We start from the raw sequence: 19,534 nt of genomic DNA on the forward strand, positions 1-19,534 counted from the left end.
CGTCCACGCTGTCGCGGCATGCTACCAGTGTTAAAGACTGCGATGGAGCTCCGTATGCCACGGCAAACTGGCTGACACTGACGGCAGCGGTGCACAAATGCTGCGCAGCTAGCGCCATTCGACGGCCAACACCGCGGTTCCTGGTGTGTCCGCTGTGCCGTGCGTGTGATCATTGCTTGTACAGCCCTCTCGCAGTGTCCGGAGCAAGTATGGTGGGTCTGACACACCGGTGTCAATGTGTTCTTTTTTCCATTTCCAGGAGTGTATAAAATGCATGTCCAGTGGCATTGTCAAGAATCAGCTACAACTTTGTCGGATTGAACAGCAACTTCATTATGATACTGTATGGTCCCTTGTTGTGAATCAAATTAATTATCTGCAAAAAAATCATTGCAACATATTTGAATCACCTTGTTTATACTCCATATCTCATTTCCAGTTTTTTTTATATTTATATATTCATCTTACTTAGGATATTAGTGACAAGAAACGTATGATAATTGATGTCAAGTGTGCAATGTGGCACAAGCTTCTACTAGGCCTATCTTCCATTGTCCTTTGCTCTGTTTCCATTCTCTTTTCTACCTGTAGCTTTTTGCTTTCTACTTCCTTATCATCTCTCCCCTCTTGTTATATTTTTAAATTGTGTTTGATTAAATCTTTCTTATTTTTTAAGACTCTTTTCCCTATCTTGCCTGTCATTTCATTTGGTTGGCTTTTTATTCATTTTCATACTGAATAGAGAATTGCTCTTGTATTAACATGAGCCTGAGAGCTGAAATCTTCCTATTCTTGTGCTCTGCTTCCTCTTCCTCTGGGTGCCATTGCTCCATCTACTTCTTCCAATCTTCAATGTTGATTTTTTTCTGTCGTAAAGGAGCTGATACATTTGCATAGATCATCTTAATTTTTTTAAATTTTTTGGCAAACTTGTATGTAAAAACTCTCATATACATCTCAGTTCCATCAAACACTCCACAAATGTGCCCTTCAGCATTTCTTCATTAGAAATAACATATTTTCTACATATTATTCATTGAACTTTGTATGCTTCTTGATTTATTGCAGTTTTCTCACAATGGAACAATCATACCACCTATTTTCATCTTGTAATTGATTTGATATCTACCAAAATTAATGATAAAAATTAAAAGAAAAAGAAAAGGATGAGAATCTAGGATTCAAAGAAGAAAGGAAACACACTGAATACTAGGTAAAAAAATTATTTTTATTGGATTTATACATAAAATATGATACAATCTTTGTAGAAAATTGAGGCTTCAATGCCTGAAATATATCTCACAACATAAAAAAAACCTCTTGTTAATGCACTGCAGTAATTTAATAATATACATCCATCTAAAGGTCTGCTGCTACCTAAACATCAAGCACACAACATAGATGATGATGTGAATTCACAGTTTCTTGTAACTTAAACATTAAGTAAATAAATATTCTTGAAAAAAAATCACATATTTTATTTCTAGAATTTTCTCCTTTCAGCATTTTCTGTTTTGAGCTCTCTGATGTTATACATACAAACAAAAACAAAAATGATTTAATAATATTAACCCACAAATTCTATTCTGGAACTTCTACAACTTCAATTTAATTCATATATCACACTTATTTTATGGAATTTCTTCATGAATTTTAACAGCAACCAGTTGCTTTTGTCTCTCTCTCCCTCTCACACACACTCTGTGGAAGCACAAATCATCATTCATGTTCACTGACAAGAAATATTTTCACCTCCTCTTTGGTAAATTGCAGACCAGTTTGATTTTTTAATTATTTGTTCATGTGTCTAACTCCTGCCACAGAAGCACATCTGTCCAAACAGTATTACTACTAATATGTTCACAAGACAGCAAATTTCATACTTTTTTTACCATTATTTCAGTATTCAGTTCATATGCAATGTGACTATTCATACACAAAGACAAGCACCATGTATACAGACAGGTGCATGATTATGTATCTGGTCACTTACATATAAAACACACACACACACACACACACACACACACACACACACACACACATTCCCATCCTCACTCACAAGTAAATACATATCAGCACAAAAGCAATGACAGCAGATAGAAGAACTATATGGTGAACAGAGTATACAGCATTTCACCATATAATATTCCATCATAAATTATAACAGTTCTATGACAAAGCACCTTCGAGATATGTATGTGGATAAAAAATTAATATGCACTCTCCCTTAGTGTCCACTTACACATTCCATGCACAGGATCATACAGTCATATGGATGTAGTAGGCTTTTGTTGTGAGGGAAGGCTAGGCACTTGTTCAGTCAGTTCAGAATCTAATGTCCAGAAAAACCAAAATTACATAATTTTTGAATCCTTTTGTCTGACTGAAATTTATTATGAGCATTGGTCCTTCAGCAGAGAAAAAACCATATCTGCGAACATTTGGACCAGTTGAAGGAATGTGTTGTTTTCAACACATTAACAGTGCAGCTGGTCATAAATAACATCCTATTTCTTGTGCAGGCTGCACTTAATAGTTGTATGGCCCATACTGAGAACCATGATAGTACGGCCCAGGGTATGCCGAAGGGGCTGGGTATCCTGTGGCATAAGCATACTGCTGTTTCTGTGGGTACACTGAAAAAGAGAAACAGATGATTCAAAATAGGAAAAGTTAGAAGTCCTACAAGTTTATAAATAATGCCATTTTCATAATTTCTGGAATAAATTTCTACAGCACAAGAAATTCATATAAAAATGATTAACACTGTTGTCCCCATAGAATTTTTGGGTTTGCTGTTTAAAAATATTATTTAAATGTATTTCTTAACATTGAAAATCTCATGTTAAAACATTTGATGTAATGTTGCTGTAGAATATTGAAGAACTCTGGTTTAATGAAATTATCTACCATCAGGAAAATCTTCTGCCACTGTGTAGCCTCTTGATAAAATAGGTTATCCATTATCTCAAGTAATCATTAGTCAAAGACAACGAAGCAAAGTGGGTGTGGGTGTGGTTAGGGCCTCCTGTCAGGTAGACCGGTCATCCGGTACACCTCTTTTGAGCTGATGCCACTCCAGCAACTTATGTCAATAGGAATGAAATGACAATGAAGACAACGCAACATCCAGTCCCCGAATGGAGAAAAATCTCTGTCACGGGCAGGAATCGAACACCGGTCCCTCACATGGCATTTTGCTGCACTGACAACTCGGCTTTGGAGGCGGACTGTGGTGCCACAAAGTGCATGCAGCAGACTGAAATGTATGATATCTGGTGAGAACTACTTTATGTGCATAAACTAATCATGCAAATATAAGACACTCCATATTGTTTCATTATTTGCAACATCAACAGGTGACCTGGTGGCTACTGCACTATGATTGAGGCCTGTGGTTGACGTTTGAGGTTTGTATCAGGTGGAATAGGTGAAAGAAGAAAGTAGGCAATGAGGGGAGGGAAAGAGGGAAGAGGGTAGGGTGGCTGATGGCTAGAAGGAAGAGGATACAAGATAAAAGGGATAGGAATGTGTTTCATGAACTCACTCTGTTGTAGGCAGGAGGATATGCATGTGGCACACGATTAAATGAAGGAGTAGATGGGTGGGGGGAGGGAGGGGGGAGAAAAGGGAGTGAGGGAGACTTCAGAGACGAAAGGTTGAGAGTAGATTAATCGGATGAAGTGGGACATGTGGCTACATGGATGAGTGTGCGACAGTAGGTAGAGGATAAGATGTAATTCCCAACTCTGTAATTCAAAAAGCTGGTAATGAGAGGGAGTTTCCATAAGGCATAGCCTACTGAAGTTTAGCATATTGTGCTTAGCACATTTTCTGTCACTGGATGGTCACACTAGCCCTTGATCCCAGTTTACTGGCAGCCATTCTTTCAGGTGGACAGCTAATTGATAGTCATGACCACCAGATTCAGCTCAATGGTGCCACTTCCTCCCAGCTGTCAGCTACCCTATGTGCCTGTCAAAGGCTCAATGCTGCAACTAAAAGGCGAGTGCTTCCCTATACAATTTACATATTCTTATTCAACCCAAGACTTTCTAGTTGTCTGTATGTGCTGGATTTGTATTAAAAACACTGAATCAGAGTCATTGTCAGATAATGAACCATTCTATGGCTTTGAAGAACATGGACTTCCAGTCACTACAGACCAAGAATTCAATTCTGACACTGACTTATCATGTGATGAAGACAGTAATTCTTCACATGTCACACCTGCTCAACAGTCTGTGCCAGGAGGAGATTCATCTGATGTTTCAATTCATGATGCTAACTTCATTTCAAATGCAATAGAGATCAATGTTTATGATGGCTTATGTGGTCCAGACCATTGTGAGTAATTTGAGACTACGTATATTGAAAATTAGGTCTCTGTTGAAAAATGATTCCTGGGACGTTCTAGACAGGCCTACAAATAAAAGAGTAATTGACTGTAGGGCTGTTTTGAGAAATAAATATAGAAATGATGGATCCTTGCTGAGAAGGAAAGCAAGAATAGTTGCATGAGGATTCAACCAACAGCCTGGAGTTGACTTTGAGAAAAAATTCTCTCTAGTTGCAAGAACAATCATTTATACTACTCAAGGCTTTATCAGTCAAATTTGACTTGCGTGTCTCACAACTGGATATCACCATTGAAATTTCTCAGTGGGTCAACTGACACATAACTACCCATGGAACTGCTGGATTTGCTGGTCAAATTTTTACAAAAGATGAAAGATGTGGAGAAAGTTAAGCTTGTTGTCAAGAAGGCAAGTGACATGCCCCAGACATTTAAGTATGGTGGTAAACTGTGTAAGTTTAAAAAAGCCATTTATGGGCTGCATCAAGCTGGTTGACAGTGGTATGCCAAATTGAATGCAACCTTCAAATCAGTTGGATTGCATCCTACAAGTTCAGATCCATGTATCTTTGTAGACAGTGTAGGAAAATGTCCAGTCTTCCAACTCATTTAAGTAGATGATAATAGAATTGCTTCAGCTGACTCAGAAAGGGCAAATGAAATCAAGTGTGAGTTACCTGACTTATTTAATGTCACAGATCTTGGTGCCATAAGGCGCTATCTGTGCATCAATGGAAATCAAAGTGGCTGCATCAAAAAAGGTTTAGACCAATTCAAAATGAATGAGTGCAAGCCAGTAAGGTCTCCATTGGCAACTGGGAGCAAGTTGGATGCAACAGCTATGAATGCAGAATATGGTATTCGTTAGCCATTTAGAGAACTGGTTGGAGGGTTGATGTTCAGCACCAGCGGTACTCGACTAGACGTATGCTTTGCAGTCAGTAAGCTAAGCCAGCGCAGCAACAGCTGTACAATAACAGCCATTCTTCTCTTCACTAGACAGTGGCTAAGTGAATCCTTTAATACCTCAAAGAAACCATAAACAAGAAACTGACCAGCATGAAAGGATAAGCATCTTTGGCTTCGCAGATGCTGACTGGGGAAGTTCCAATGGTGAGAGGAAGTCATATACTACCTACAATCTCATATTATCCAGATCAGCAATCTCCTGACGTTCAAGCAAGCAGGGAATTATTCCTGTTTCATCACATGAAGCTGAGCACATGAGCCTCACCGAAGCAGCAAAGGAATTGATTCGCCTGTCAGCTTTCATGAAGGAGTTGTACTTAGGAAATCTGTCATACATCACCCTGTTCAATGACAATCAGTCAACTGGAAATTTAGGACATAATCAAGTTTTTCACTCAATGGCAAAGCATATTCATATAAAACATCACTTCGTATGTCAGGTTCTACAAGAGTGTCCGCTGAAACTAGAACATCTGCCTCCATCACCAAAGTATGAGAAATTTGTTGAAGGACTGGGACTTACACCCTGGAACAATAAACTAAAGTCTCAATTCTTAATTTACAAGGTCCTGCTGAAAACTAAAGCCTCTGAATTTTTTGGGTGAAAACATTTAAAGCTTTTTAAATACAATGAACATTATTAACATTCTACATCTTTATTATTCATGTATATGTATTTATTTCTCAACATAGTCACCCTGACGACAAACACATTTCTCCCAACGAGAGACGAGTCTGTTGATGATGTGACTGTACAATGTCTGACTTTGCTGGTGGAGCCAAAAGCTCACCTCTGCTTGCATCACTTCATTGCTATCAAAGTGAAGTCCTCAAAGATGTTCTTTAAGATCTGGGAACAGATGAAAATCGGATGTGGCAAAGTCATGACTGTATGAAGGATGATCTATAACAGTGCACCCAAGGTGTTGGATTGTTGCGGATGAAGTGTTGCAGCACTCATGTGTGGTCTGGCATTGTCATGCTGAAGGAGATGGTGCTCCAAGTGTGGACAAGCTCTTGGAATTTGAAACTCAATTACAGGACACTATTTCTCGTGCACCAACATAGTTACGTTATATACTGCCACGTTATACACTATAATTTGGAGCTCTCTAGTGAGAGAGGACTGTGAATATGTAGACATGAAGAACAAAGATGTTGAATTTTAATAACAAAAGCTTTAAGATTTTTCACATAAAAAATTTGGAGGCATTACTTTTCAGGGTGCCCTCATTTAACTGTCTATAAAAATTGGAAGTCAGTTGTTAGTAGTTCTGTTATTCTCCGTGCAGCAAGTTACAAATAAAGTTGTTCTGTAATTGGGTGTCACACCTGTATTGTGAAACCACACCCGAACAAGTTGTGAGAACTATTTAGATAGTATTTCCAAGTGATCCACTGAGTGGGAGGTCCCTTTAAAAGTGAATAACTGCAAGATAATGTCCACAAACGAGTGAAAGAACCTGGTAGTATTTGACTGCAACATTAATACTTAATTTCTGAAGCCTGTCACATCATGCAAATAACTAATGGTAATACTATGAAGCAATATGGAGAGAAACCAGTTCATGAAATCATTATTAGGGAATGTGATGATTCTGGGAAAGAGCCTTGAATCTGTTAAGGAGATCACATATAAGATTGAGGTGTTAATCAATTGGGTTTTGACAGCAAATGTTGACAGAAATCCAGCAGAATTCATGCTGATGCCTCATCTTTGGTGATGATCTATTTAATCTTCACAGAAGTCCACGTAAGTTTGTTTGGACTCAAAACCGCTGTGATCAACGAATCTTCCGTCTATTGACATATGAATCTTGTGACCTCGTGGTACCCATGTAAGGCTGCCTTTTGAGTAGTCAGAATAGGCAACAAAAATCCCATCTTTGGGTTTACAATCGAAGTTTACTTTGTTTGATGATTGTCCATGATGACAAGCTTTGGACCAAATGTACAAAGGTGAAATAGATCAGGTCTTCTCTTCAGTCACTTCTCATATGGAGTTCCATCAGACAGTCCTTTATTTAAGCAACAATTTTGAATGTAGTTGGCTGTATTGATAGCTTTGGCCCTAAACAATGGCAGTAGTACTGCTTTGAGCAGCATACAATGAGTTACTATGACCAAGGAACAGTTCTTTGATTCAGTGACACCATTCTGTTGTGGTGTGTATGGAACTGTTTGATGACACTGTATTTTTGCCATTCCGAGGAAGGAGTCCATTCTTTCACTCCTTACTGTTGTCTGACTACAAGGATTTAATTTTAGAACTAGTCTGATTTTCAACTAGGTTCTGAATTCAATGAATTTGTCAACAACTTCTCCTTTCTGACAAAAGAAACAGACTTGAAACTATCTGCTGCAGTTGTCTATAAAGGTTATAAAAAATCTTGCACCACTTTGAGATGTTTCTCTCACTAGTCCACAGACATCAGAGTGAATTAACTCCAGAAGTTTGTTTTTTATTTCACTTATCATTTGGTGAAGGCAGTGGACATGATTTTTCTTTTAGGACACATAGTGCAACTAGTGAAATTGACAGCACTGAATTTCAGACCTGTCACATACTTATTTTTGAGCATTTTGGTCATATCTCATGAGTTAAAGTGACCTACTCAAGCATGCCAAATTTCCAAATCAAATTATCATTACTTTCAGCTCAGCAATGACACACACCTCTGGACAATTTTCTTCTAATTAAAACAAGTTAACAACAAAATTTGCAATCACTTTACCTTTACCATTGGTATCTTGTATATCTGTATGAGTTTTCTCAAATGTCACTATGTGGTTGTTGTCCACAACCTCTGCCACAAAAATTAAGATTGGTTCCAAGTTTTGGCAAGTACAAAGTGGTTTTTCAGCATTATGGAGTTGGTGCCACTGGCTGTGTTTGCGATTTGTGTGTCACTTCCAACTGTCTTTTGCATAGTTCTTTTGTCTGTACACATTAAATTCTCTTGCATTTTTGTCACATGTGTGAACACTCAAATTGTTGCACATGTGTGATGCGTAACCACTGTCTAATTACCCAAACTTTTGGAGTCACAAATCTTTCATAGAGAAACAGCAACGACCTTCGTTGACATTGTTTGCAACTTGGACACCTAGTTTCTTTTTGAGAAAGCACTCATCTCCTTTGTGTCCCTTCTTGACACAATAGCTGCATTTGTATGCTGATTCTTCCCTTTTTTGTTTTTGTTTTGATTTTTTTCTGATTTGTCACTGTCACTCACAGAACGTTTTGGCTTGTCCACAAAATGTTTACCCAATTTAAGGAACACTGTTGCACTCATACTCTCACTGTCTTTCTGAATCCTTGCTTCGTGTTCTTCCTTGACTTTTACTTTCAGCATCTCAACATCTTGTACACTGTCACAGGATTCAAAAGCACATCTAAAATTTTTGCAGCTATCTGGGAGACTGTAGAGCAACATTATTGAAAACAGATTACTGTATATGTTGATATCCATTTCTTGTAACTTGTCCATAAGATCGAAGAATTCAATAACATGTTGTGCCATGTCATCAAGAGGTTGCATTTTATGAAGCATGAGGCATTTGACCAGCACTGCTTTGCGAGCAGGTCCTTTGGATGCATAGATGGATTCAATCCATACCTGAATTGGTGTAGTGCAGTTATTTACTTGCTTCAGCTCAGTGGGGTTGATAGATAAAATCAAATCTGCTATTACTTTTCTGTCTGCTACTATCCTTACTTTGCATGCATTTTCTGCAGCACAGAGCACTTCACCTTCACCAATCACTGCAGGCTGTGGTATGTCTCTAAATAACTCCTCCAAGTAATGTTTTTCATGTGTAGTTCTTTGACTTGCATTCTCCAATTATCAAGTGACAGCATTTATAGCCAAACACTGTATGCATTAGTCATATGCACCATATTTGTTATGTTATCAAACTTATTTCTCTAGTTTTCAGCTTATTAATTTAAGGTTCACCTAATCGTAAAATGTTGGTTTTCCCATTTGTTTAACCTGGGCCCATAACCTTGGGGGATGTGGTTTGACAATACAGGCATGACATGTAACTACAGAACAACTTTATTTGTAATTCACTGTATGGAGAATAATACAGAACTACTAACAACCGACCCAAAAACATTATGCATAGTGACATCTGATGGTAAAATTTGAACCTCAACACAACCGTCTAGTAATGATACTTTCCTTTAGACAACAGCAACCCCACTGAACAATCTGAGTTTCCTGCCAGCTCTTTCTGATAAATAATTTGCGTAACATATTATTCCCCACATTTATGTTTACAAAACACTATTTTTTACCATAATCTGGGTTCAGTGTGATGGCCTTACACCACCTTGCTGGGAGGGCATGTATGCCCTCATGGTATCACCCTAGTGGTCAACGTTGGAGCTAACATCTTGCTGCACCAATAACCTCTCCACCATCCACCTACTTCTTCCCGTGGAGTGCATACCTCACTGGACCAAACAGATGGTAGACAGAAGGTGTGTAGGTGGTGAGGACCCCATCGGGCACACATCTTTGAATACCCCAAATGGTGGACGAGTGTGTCAGCACTACTAACAGAAACGTCCAGTTGTGCAGTGAGAGGTTTGATTGTGATCCCTTGACTGCCTCAAATGAGAGTGTCTGCTGCTCGTTCTAACATTGCAGGAATCGCACCTGTGTATGGTTGGCTGGCATGCATTAAATCAGACAGGTTGGTGTGACCCTGTTGCAGTGATGACAGACACTTCATCCGATGACTTATTACGCAGACATTCTGCAAGCACCTATGAATATCTTCAGTGCTATAATTTTCTGTAAAAAGAAACTCAATAACAGCACTCTGCTTGGAACACACCTCTGTTACAGACACCATTTTGAAGACTACATATAGTGCTGCCACCTACTGGAACTTGCATGAAGCTATATGGGCTGAAGTGAGTATATTCCACGATGTCCAACAAAAAATTCTGCATTTATCCAACTGAAACTAACCTAGAAAAACAATTTGTTGCATAAATTGTCAAAATCCCCCCCCCACAGCAATCCTATTACATTTCCTTGGGGCACATAACATGCGTCTTTTTTTTCTATGTAACATTTATTTCCCATCTTCTGTATTGGGTTCTAAAGCCAAAACCAATCACATATCTAAGAAGATATTATGTACCATTGCATTTTCACCATCTTTTGACAATGTGGTAAAGTATCAAATGTTTGTCAGAAATCTAGGAAGATGGAATCTATCTGTAATCAGTCAAAAACACTGGAAAATTTACTTGCTCTATTACCAAAAATCATGTTCTTAACTTAGTAGGCTGCAGCTATTCTCCATTGTTTTGCAGTTCCCATCTTAAGTACCATATTGTATTTCAGTACATACACTCTGCAAACCACAGTCAATACATACACTCTGCAAACTGTAGTACAGCGCATGGTGAAAGGTATTTTGTACCAGTATTATTTATGCTCTGTTCTATTCTATTATTTATGGAGTCAGGAAAGACAACTGAATGTCTGCATCTAATATTTGTATAACACTGTTAGTGGGAAAAGTGAGCTGATTACTACCCAAGTGATGCTCTTGAACCCATGAGTCCTTGAGAGAAGTTCCTCAAGAAACATTATTATGTTTGAGCTTAGGGTACTCAGGATCCTGAGTAATATTATGACCTCTTTGTCAACAGGACATTCAGAAACATCTGAAGCCATTCTCTGCAAACCACTGTGAAATGTGTGGCAGAGGGTACTACACTGTACCACTTTAAACCCTATACCACTTTAAACCCTAAGATTTTATCTTGCTGCCAGGAGCAATATGTGTGCTTTCTAATTATGTGAAACCATTTGCTATGCAGCATATCCTTGATAAAAATGGACTACGGAAAGTGTAAATTATAATAGGAATTCAGCTGGGGCCTGGTACACTGATAACTTTAAGTAGTTTCAATTGTTTTTATGGTAGTTCTTTCATACCATATACATTCCTGAATTTGCTCAGCAGTCAAATCTAATAGGACTGCTATGTGTTACTGCATTTTTTAAATGCAGAATTCAATTTCTCGGGTTGCTTGGTATCATATGTTTTGACACTGGATTGATCCATATCCATAAGACAAGATGGAAGGCTTTGGACTACTTACTGAATTTATATAAAAATTAGAACTTCTTAGCTCTTTTACGAGCAATTACTATTTAGATAGCAAATAAACTGGAAACTATTGTTGGTAACTTATCACTATTTATACCCTAATAATATTCTGATAGCCAGTACCCCCTTTGATGCAGATTAGATTTGCAGCAACTGCACTAGTATTCTGTGAAATCTAAGCCCTCATTGACTTATTTGCTCTGACTCATGGGATGACTGATTAGGCTTTAATAAACTGACTGTCAAATCCAACACTTTGATTAAATTTGAATCTTATTCTCAGTTTATTAGTTTGCTTTGTGCTCTTATCTCAATATATCCTTAACAGCCTCAACCAGATACATGAAGCATGGTCAAGTTTTAACTGAAGCAAACCCTGCCATGTGACAATCAGTTTATTAAGATCTCAACAACCATCCCATATCTCAGAGCACAAAATCAAAAGGGGCTACATGCTTCACAAACTTTCAGCATAGTTATTAGATAGCAAAACTAACACTCACAGAACCTTATAGGAATCAGTCAATGAGGATGGAAGTGTCAGTTCAAACTGGATACCCAGTAATGTACTTTGTATCATTAACATTAAGAAACTCAAAAATTACTGTCATTATAATTAAAATCAAAAATTACTGTCTTTATTATTACTGCTACTTTTCCTAGTGTCTTATCTCACAAGCATCAAAAATTTATTCTTACTCTGACTGAAGAATCTACTCTGCTCTTCTACATGTAACTGTTTCCTTTTGACCCCCGTTTTGGCTTTACTGCCTTCCCTTTTTCCTTCCTTATAGCTTCTTGCCCATTTTTTTATCTTCAGCTATTGTAGGTGCAAGCTTGCTTCAAAATAATTCAAACAATACAGCTTTTGCATTTAATGATTTGTGATTATCCTTTTCTCCAATCAGGTCAGCTATGCTAAACTATGTCAATATGAGAGAGTATTTATCCAATTATGCCAATTTAAGATATTCAAATAAGTATTGTGAGCACTTTAGAATGCAAAAGCCATGCAAATCTGTTGTCTGTGTACACAATTTTACTTAAATGAAATCTATTACAGTGCCTGCTTTATTAATTAATTATCCATGATTATTAATATCTATCACAGCTCTAGTTAAATGAAAGCTTACCAGGCATTAAATACTGCATGTTCATTGCTTCCTCCTTTTCTCGCTCACCTCTCAAACAAATGGCAGCAGCTGAGAATAATATGGCTGAAACCAGGGCCCAGCCAACACCGATCCAAGCAAGAATATATGACCAGTCATATGATATATGTGAGTTATCCCTCAGCACCTGTTTCAAGCATTACATAAAGCAGTTATTGCCTGTTAGTAGCGAAATGTTAAGCTGTTGGAGATGTGTTTGTTTAGTATAGCTGAAACCAGAAGATCTGAAACCTCAGTCCCTTAAAAAAAAAAAAAACTTATGGCAGTACTATCACCTGTACTACAGTAATGCATGTTATTTGCTTTGTATATTAACCTCAGGCTTTGTGGTTAAAGAAAAATAAAAGCATGTGACATAATTAATACTTGCAGCTAGTTACTGAATCATTACACTTGTGGAGATCAATGAGAGAGAAAAAAAGAAGTTGATTGGATCTTTGTATAAATCCAAAAGAGTTTCTGGAAAACAGAAACAATCATGGACAGTCTTGCATCAAAATGATCAAAACGGTTGCACATGTCATTTACCCATTTATTAAATTTTTGTTGTGGGTCAAAGCCTACTGCAATGCAAGCCTTTTGACTTGACACAATCTTAGCAGCTTGTTTGTCAGTGGTGTTGCAGTTCTTTGTTTGGCATCACAAGAGTAAATAGAATCACTTCTAGACTTATTCCCTACATTCCTTAGAAATACCACTTCGCTTCTTGTCTTAAATTCCTATACAAATTCAAACACAACTTTAAAGGATGATGAATACTGCACTGTTCAGCATTAACTAGCAAAGAAAAGTGGGCACCTTAATTGGGTACTTTGCTGACTGCTTCTCTTTACACATACAATATTCCACCCCTTAAGTGCGAAATTGTATGGATATTATAAGCCCACAAATATTTGATTGTCTTTGATATAAACAACTTACACTTTATATCAACAACTTAAACTCATAGAAACTGTTGACTGTCTACACAGCCCATGTAGAGAACTAAACTCTACATTCAAAACCATTTGCCCCTCTTCTCTGCATTGTTTATGCCATGGTGTAACTGATGCTCCAACAGTATTCACCATACTATATTCTTTGTGGTATGCACATCATGCACAAGTTCAGGGTACCTATTGATGAATCTTCTTCCAAATGATCCAATACCCTCTCCTCAAATGCTACTGTCCAAACAATTCTTCACCAAGATTCTTCTCAGTCCTCTGTAGCTTGAATGACCTAACTTCTCATAGGTTTCTATCCACATGGACAAATTCTCTCCAATTACAACAAAGCCTCTTGGATTTTTTTCTGTATACTGATAAGGCTTCCTGAGTAATACATCCTCCACCAACATATGTTACAGGCATGTCTGGAAATTCCTGTAATTAGTAATGCACCATCTTTAACTCCATCTGAACAGGACTGACTTGAGGCCCAGCGGTAACGACTGCTCAGTGTGTCATTCTCAGCCCACAGGCATCACTGGATGCAGATATGGAGGGGCATGTGGTTAACACACCACTCTCCCAGCCATTGTGTTTTCATGACTGGAGTCACTACATCCCAATCAAGTAGCTCCTCAATTAGCCTCACAAGGGCTGAGTGCACCCTCCTTGCCAACAGTGCTCGGCTGACTGGACAGTCACCCATCCAAGCACTAGTCAAGCCTGACCACTTAACTTTGGTGACCAGATGGGAACAAGTGTTACCACTGCAGCAAGGCCACTGGGACCTTTAACAAAGAGCTGTGGACTATAAACAGTTGTAAACTCCACCATGGACACATCCCATGTGTTTCTATATTATTGTTCAAGGTAGTGCCACCAGGATCAATGTCGCAGGCAGCTGTTATGAAGCATAAGCAGTTTACAAGCAGTTACCCAATGTGCATTGCTCATTCAATAACTCATACCGCTCTCAAAATACTAAGATTTGGATCCTCTAGTTCCTCCATCCTAGTGTATTTAGTTCATAGCTGTTACTTTTAATTCACAAACTGTATCTCTGACACCGAGTTTTGCAAGGTATTATTAGTGTGTTGGTCACTGTTACTGACAATTAATTCACTTGATACCTAACTTTATACAGTACCGTAAAGTAAGATAACATCACAACACTTTTGAAGTTATATGTTAGTTTTATTCTCCCTGTTTTTAAGGATGTCTCTAATATTGACTAACAGTAACTACATAACAGTTCCTCCATCCTAGTGTATTTAGTTCATACCTGTTACTTTTAATTCTCAATTCTGATTAAAATAAAGATTATCAATGGTGGCAACAACAATACTTTCAACATTCACTGTCACATTTATAGTTTACTGCCAGGACAACTATTTCAACAAGAAAATAGTAAACATCATTTTCCATTTCAGTAATTTTAGTTAAACTTGTCCTATACCAATCATCAACTTCTTTTCTCTCTCAGAACATGATCTTCACTAAGTGCTTCTCTTTAATCCTAGTCAAGGTTCCTCTCTTTTCCATAGAAGGTAGAAGGGAACTGCAGATGGGAAACAATTACCACTCACTATTTCATTGTGAGATGTTTCACTAAATGCTGAAGCTTATCTAGAAAATACAAGGGACTGGGTTTACAGATGCCTCAAGCAGCTATACCTGGCATGATGTACTGCACATTCTTCACTTTTTCTGCCTCTTTCTCATTACGTAGGCAGACAGCAGCGCTGAGGAATAATGAAGATGAAACAAGGGAGAATCCAACACTGATCCACGCCATGATGTATGACCAGTCATAGGAGATGGTCGTCTCTGCTTGTAGTGCCTAGTACAAAATACTTCTTTAACATATTTTATTTTAGAAATTATAACTTGTAAGCAAGAACCAAAAAGATTGCTGCACACCTAAATAAAAGTTAAACTGCCATTAATTGTGGCACATAAATAAGGAAAAAGAATACAAGAAGTTAATTCTTGCACAAAAGTAACATCGGCAATCAGCCACTGTTAGTAATGCAGTTTATTATGAACAAATAGTGTCATTACGAATTTAAAACGGATAGATTCATCATTATATTTTTCTTCATGTTCAAAATTTAAATTACACTATGTGATCAAAAGTATCCGGACACCTGGCTGAAAATGACTTACAAGATCATGGTGCCCCCATCGGTAATGCTGGAATTCAATATGGTTTTGGCCCACCCTAAGCCTTGATGACAGCTTCCACTCTCACAGACATATGTTCAATCAGGTGCGGGAAGGTTTCTTGGGGAATGGCAGCCCATTCCTCATGGAGTGCTGCACTGAGGAGAGGTATCAATGTCGGTTGATGAGACCTGGCATGAAGTCAGCAATCCCAAACATCCCAAAGGTGTTCTAGAGAACTCAGTTCAGGACTCTGTGGAGGCCAGTCCATTACAGGGATGTTATTGTCATGTAACCACTCCGCCACAGACCGTGCATTATGAACAGATGCTCAATCGTGTTGAAAGATCCAATCGTCATCCCGGAATTGCTCTTCAATAGTGGGAAGCAAGAAGGCGCTTAAAAAATCAATGTAGGCCTGTACTGTGATAGTGCCACACAAAACAACAAGGGGCGCAAGCCTCCCACACCATACCACGACCACCTCCAAATTTTACTGTTGGCACTACACACGCTGCAGATGATGTTCACCAGGCATTCGCCATACCCACACCCTGCCATCGGATCGCCACATTCTGTACTGTGATTCATCACTCCACATAATGTTTTTTCACTGTTCAGTCATCCAATGTTTGCACTTCTTACACCAAGCAAGGCATCGTTTGGCATTTACCAGTGTGGTGTGTGCTTATGAGCAGCTGCTCAACCATGAAATCCCAGTTTTCTCACCTCCCGCCTAACTGTCATAGCACTTGCTGTGGATCCTGATGCAGTTTGGAATTCCTGTGTGATGGTCTGGATAGATGTCTGCCTATTACACATTACAACCCTCTTCAACTGTCAGCGCTCTCTGTCAACAGATGAGGTTGGCCTGTACACTTTTGTGCTGTATGTGTCCCTTCACATTTCCACTTGACTACCACATTGGAACCAGTGGACCTAGGGATGCTTAGGAGTGTGGAAATCTTGTGTACAGATGTATGAAACAAGTGACACCCAATCACCTGACCACGTTCGAAGTCCATGAGTTCCACGGAATGCCCCATTCCGCTCTCTCACAATGACTAATGACTACTGAGGTCGCTAATATGGAGTATCTGGCGGTAGGTGGCATCACAATGCACCTAATATGAAAAATGTACGTTTTTGAGGGTGTCCGGATACTTTTGATCACATAGTGTAGCTAATGCTAAACACGAGATGTTGGCTGTTTCTCATTGTGATGAAAGTTTCTTGAGGTAGTGTTACCACTGAAAATCTTGCATGATTTTATGCCATTTTTAACTGTTTTGAAACAATTCATATTTGACAGTTTATTATTATTATTATTCACCTATGAGCCCAACAGGACCACACAAAGTACAGTCCATCAATATCACTTTTGATGGTTGGCCTTCCATTGTGTCCAAATTTGTTTCATCCTTTCAGAATAAACTCTCTTACTTTCATCAGACCACAGTGTTCCAATCCATTTTCTAATTTACCTCTGACTAACTTTCCAAGCAAGTATCTTTTGTCTGAATCTTTTCCTATCTGTAACATCTACCTGAGTTTAATATACAAGATACAGCACTTTTCTATTGAATGTTGCTTACTGTTCTGTGAAATACAAACTCCTTAAAAAAGTCAACACTATCACAAAATGGTGTAGGATTTTTGATGGCACCATCATCCTACCAAACTTTCAGCACAGCAAAATACAGCCAACATCTTGCATTTAGCATACACTATTTTAAATACTAAACATCTGATGCTGAATCTGTCACTTCAAAACCTATTCTTAATAAATACAATTATTAACAATGACTGGTTGCTCTTTTTACTTTTGTGTAGTAATGAAGAATTTACCTGTATGTTTATAAAGACATGGTCACAACATGTACGTTTTCACATAAATATACAATCAATTAAAACTTAATAACTCAGAGCACTTGTGATACAAAACAGAAATAAACATTTGTTATCTCCACTGCACAAAAAGGACTGCACCAAGGATGATAATATAACAGATGTGATATAACAGGAAATATGCACAGTTAAAGACTTTACAGGTCTAGCACAAAAGAAATAAAAACCTCTATTCAGCTCAGGTTCAAAGCTGGAGATGTAGTACAGTAGGACTCTCTACTTTCCCACACTGTACATTGTTTTCATTATGGGATGGTTAACAAGTTTGAAAGTGTCTGGCTAAGACCCCACAGATGTGGAGTTTCATCTCAGGTTGCTTTTGAAATTAACCGTTTTTAATAATATTTTGTGTACGAGAAATTTGGGCAGCTGAATTTAGAGTCTGGAAACGACATTAATTTCTTCGTTGTCCTAGCAAGTGAGATCATTCACAGGTTACAGTAGGCAAGAGTATACTACTTACAAAAGGTATCATATAATCTGACAGACAATGTGAATAGAACTGTCAGATTGTCTGGTAAACAAAAGAAAAATCCAATACCATTCTACAGTACAGAGCACCATTTGTGGTATGTTACTGGTCTCAATTACATTCATTAAAAGACACATGACAAAATTTGCAGACCAATGCGAGTGAAATTAATACTGGTTTACTGCAAGAATTATAGGAAAATGCTATGTAAATTGAAATCTTATTTTAAGTTTAACTAATGTACTGAATGCAAAAACTGTATTTTGACTCATTCAGTTGTGTACAATGTGCCTATCTATATTCTTACAAGTTAATTATTAGAGATTTTCAACAAATATCTATGCACATCTTAATCTAAAAATGCCTTTGAACTCATATTTCAGAATTTTTCTCTGCCTCATATACATTTTTCTCTATCTTTACTGATTCATGTGAAATCACAAGTATTACTTAATGCCAATTTTCTCTTTAAAATTATGCATGCTGAAACAATGTTAGGAATGTTATTAATCATCTATAAACATGTATTATTCATTTTTAAATATTCCATATGCAACATGAGAAAATTAATATTATAGTCATCCTGGAAAATTAGAACCTGCCAGACCACATACATTATGTCAGCTTTTGGAAACAAGCTATGTAACTGCAACTGTACAGCAGTTTTCTTAAGACTTAAATATTTTCAATCATTTGGGTTTTTTAAACTAACATCAACTATGTTCCTAGCATTTGAATTTATGTGTTAATAAATGCAACATATAAAATGCTTACGGGGTTCCACTGCCGATAGAACTCCTCACCAACAATCTTCTCTTTCTCGTAATATTCAACCCCATGCCAGAGTCCCATACCTCCTGCACTCAGGAGACCTGCAGCAAGAAAATAAAAGTAAGTACTGTATTATTATTTTCAGTATCTGATAAATGTGTTTTTTCCTGTGAATTAAATGTACAAAATACACAGGGGTTTTACAACAGTAGTCCTTCCTGTGTTTTAGAAACATATCAGACCTACAAACTATATCAGCAAATTGTTATTATTACCTAGCAGTTTTAATCTTGTCTGTTGCACCCTATGGCTAGTTCCTTTCCCACTGCGTTCCTCCGCAACCACATTGTGAGGACATTAGATTAAACTCCCCCCCCCCCCCCCCCCCACACACACAAACATACACTCACTAGTCTCACTTTTAGTAATTACTGGTCACAGATTAGCTGGGTAAGAGCAAGAGATTGCTGCATTTGAGACTGTAAAAGAGCCTGGTATAGGGTAGGATTGCATCCAGAAACGGGGACTTTCAATGTTAGGCCCTATGGAGTAACTCCAAGGGACAAGCTGGTTTCAGGAAACAGAATGTGGGACCTTAGTTTTGATAGGGCAAAGGCGTGTTTTCAAAAGGAACTCATGTAATATGAGA

The 19,534-nt window shown here is 37.9% G+C and overlaps 1 protein-coding gene across 2 annotated transcripts in view; it reads right to left on the minus strand.

The window, feature by feature from the left end:
- Positions 1 to 1,207: 1,207 nt before the first annotated feature.
- Positions 1,208 to 19,534, minus strand: part of LOC124595066 — a 321,698-nt gene continuing 303,371 nt past the window's right edge. The window contains exons 5-7 of one of the 2 annotated variants that reach the window (XM_047133646.1): positions 18,889 to 18,986; positions 12,604 to 12,769; positions 1,208 to 2,639 (exon numbers count right to left, since the gene is read on the minus strand). In XM_047133646.1, the coding sequence (XP_046989602.1) occupies positions 2,533 to 2,639; positions 12,604 to 12,769; positions 18,889 to 18,986 (371 nt within the window). In that variant the 3' untranslated portion in view covers positions 1,208 to 2,532. Of the gene's footprint in view, positions 2,640 to 12,603; positions 12,770 to 15,245; positions 15,412 to 18,888; positions 18,987 to 19,534 lie in introns of both variants that reach the window. The other variant, XM_047133645.1, reaches the window with a different exon arrangement.

The sequence above is a fragment of the Schistocerca americana genome, chromosome 2 (genome assembly GCF_021461395.2).
Source record: "Schistocerca americana isolate TAMUIC-IGC-003095 chromosome 2, iqSchAmer2.1, whole genome shotgun sequence".
Lineage (NCBI taxonomy): Eukaryota > Metazoa > Arthropoda > Insecta > Orthoptera > Acrididae > Schistocerca > Schistocerca americana.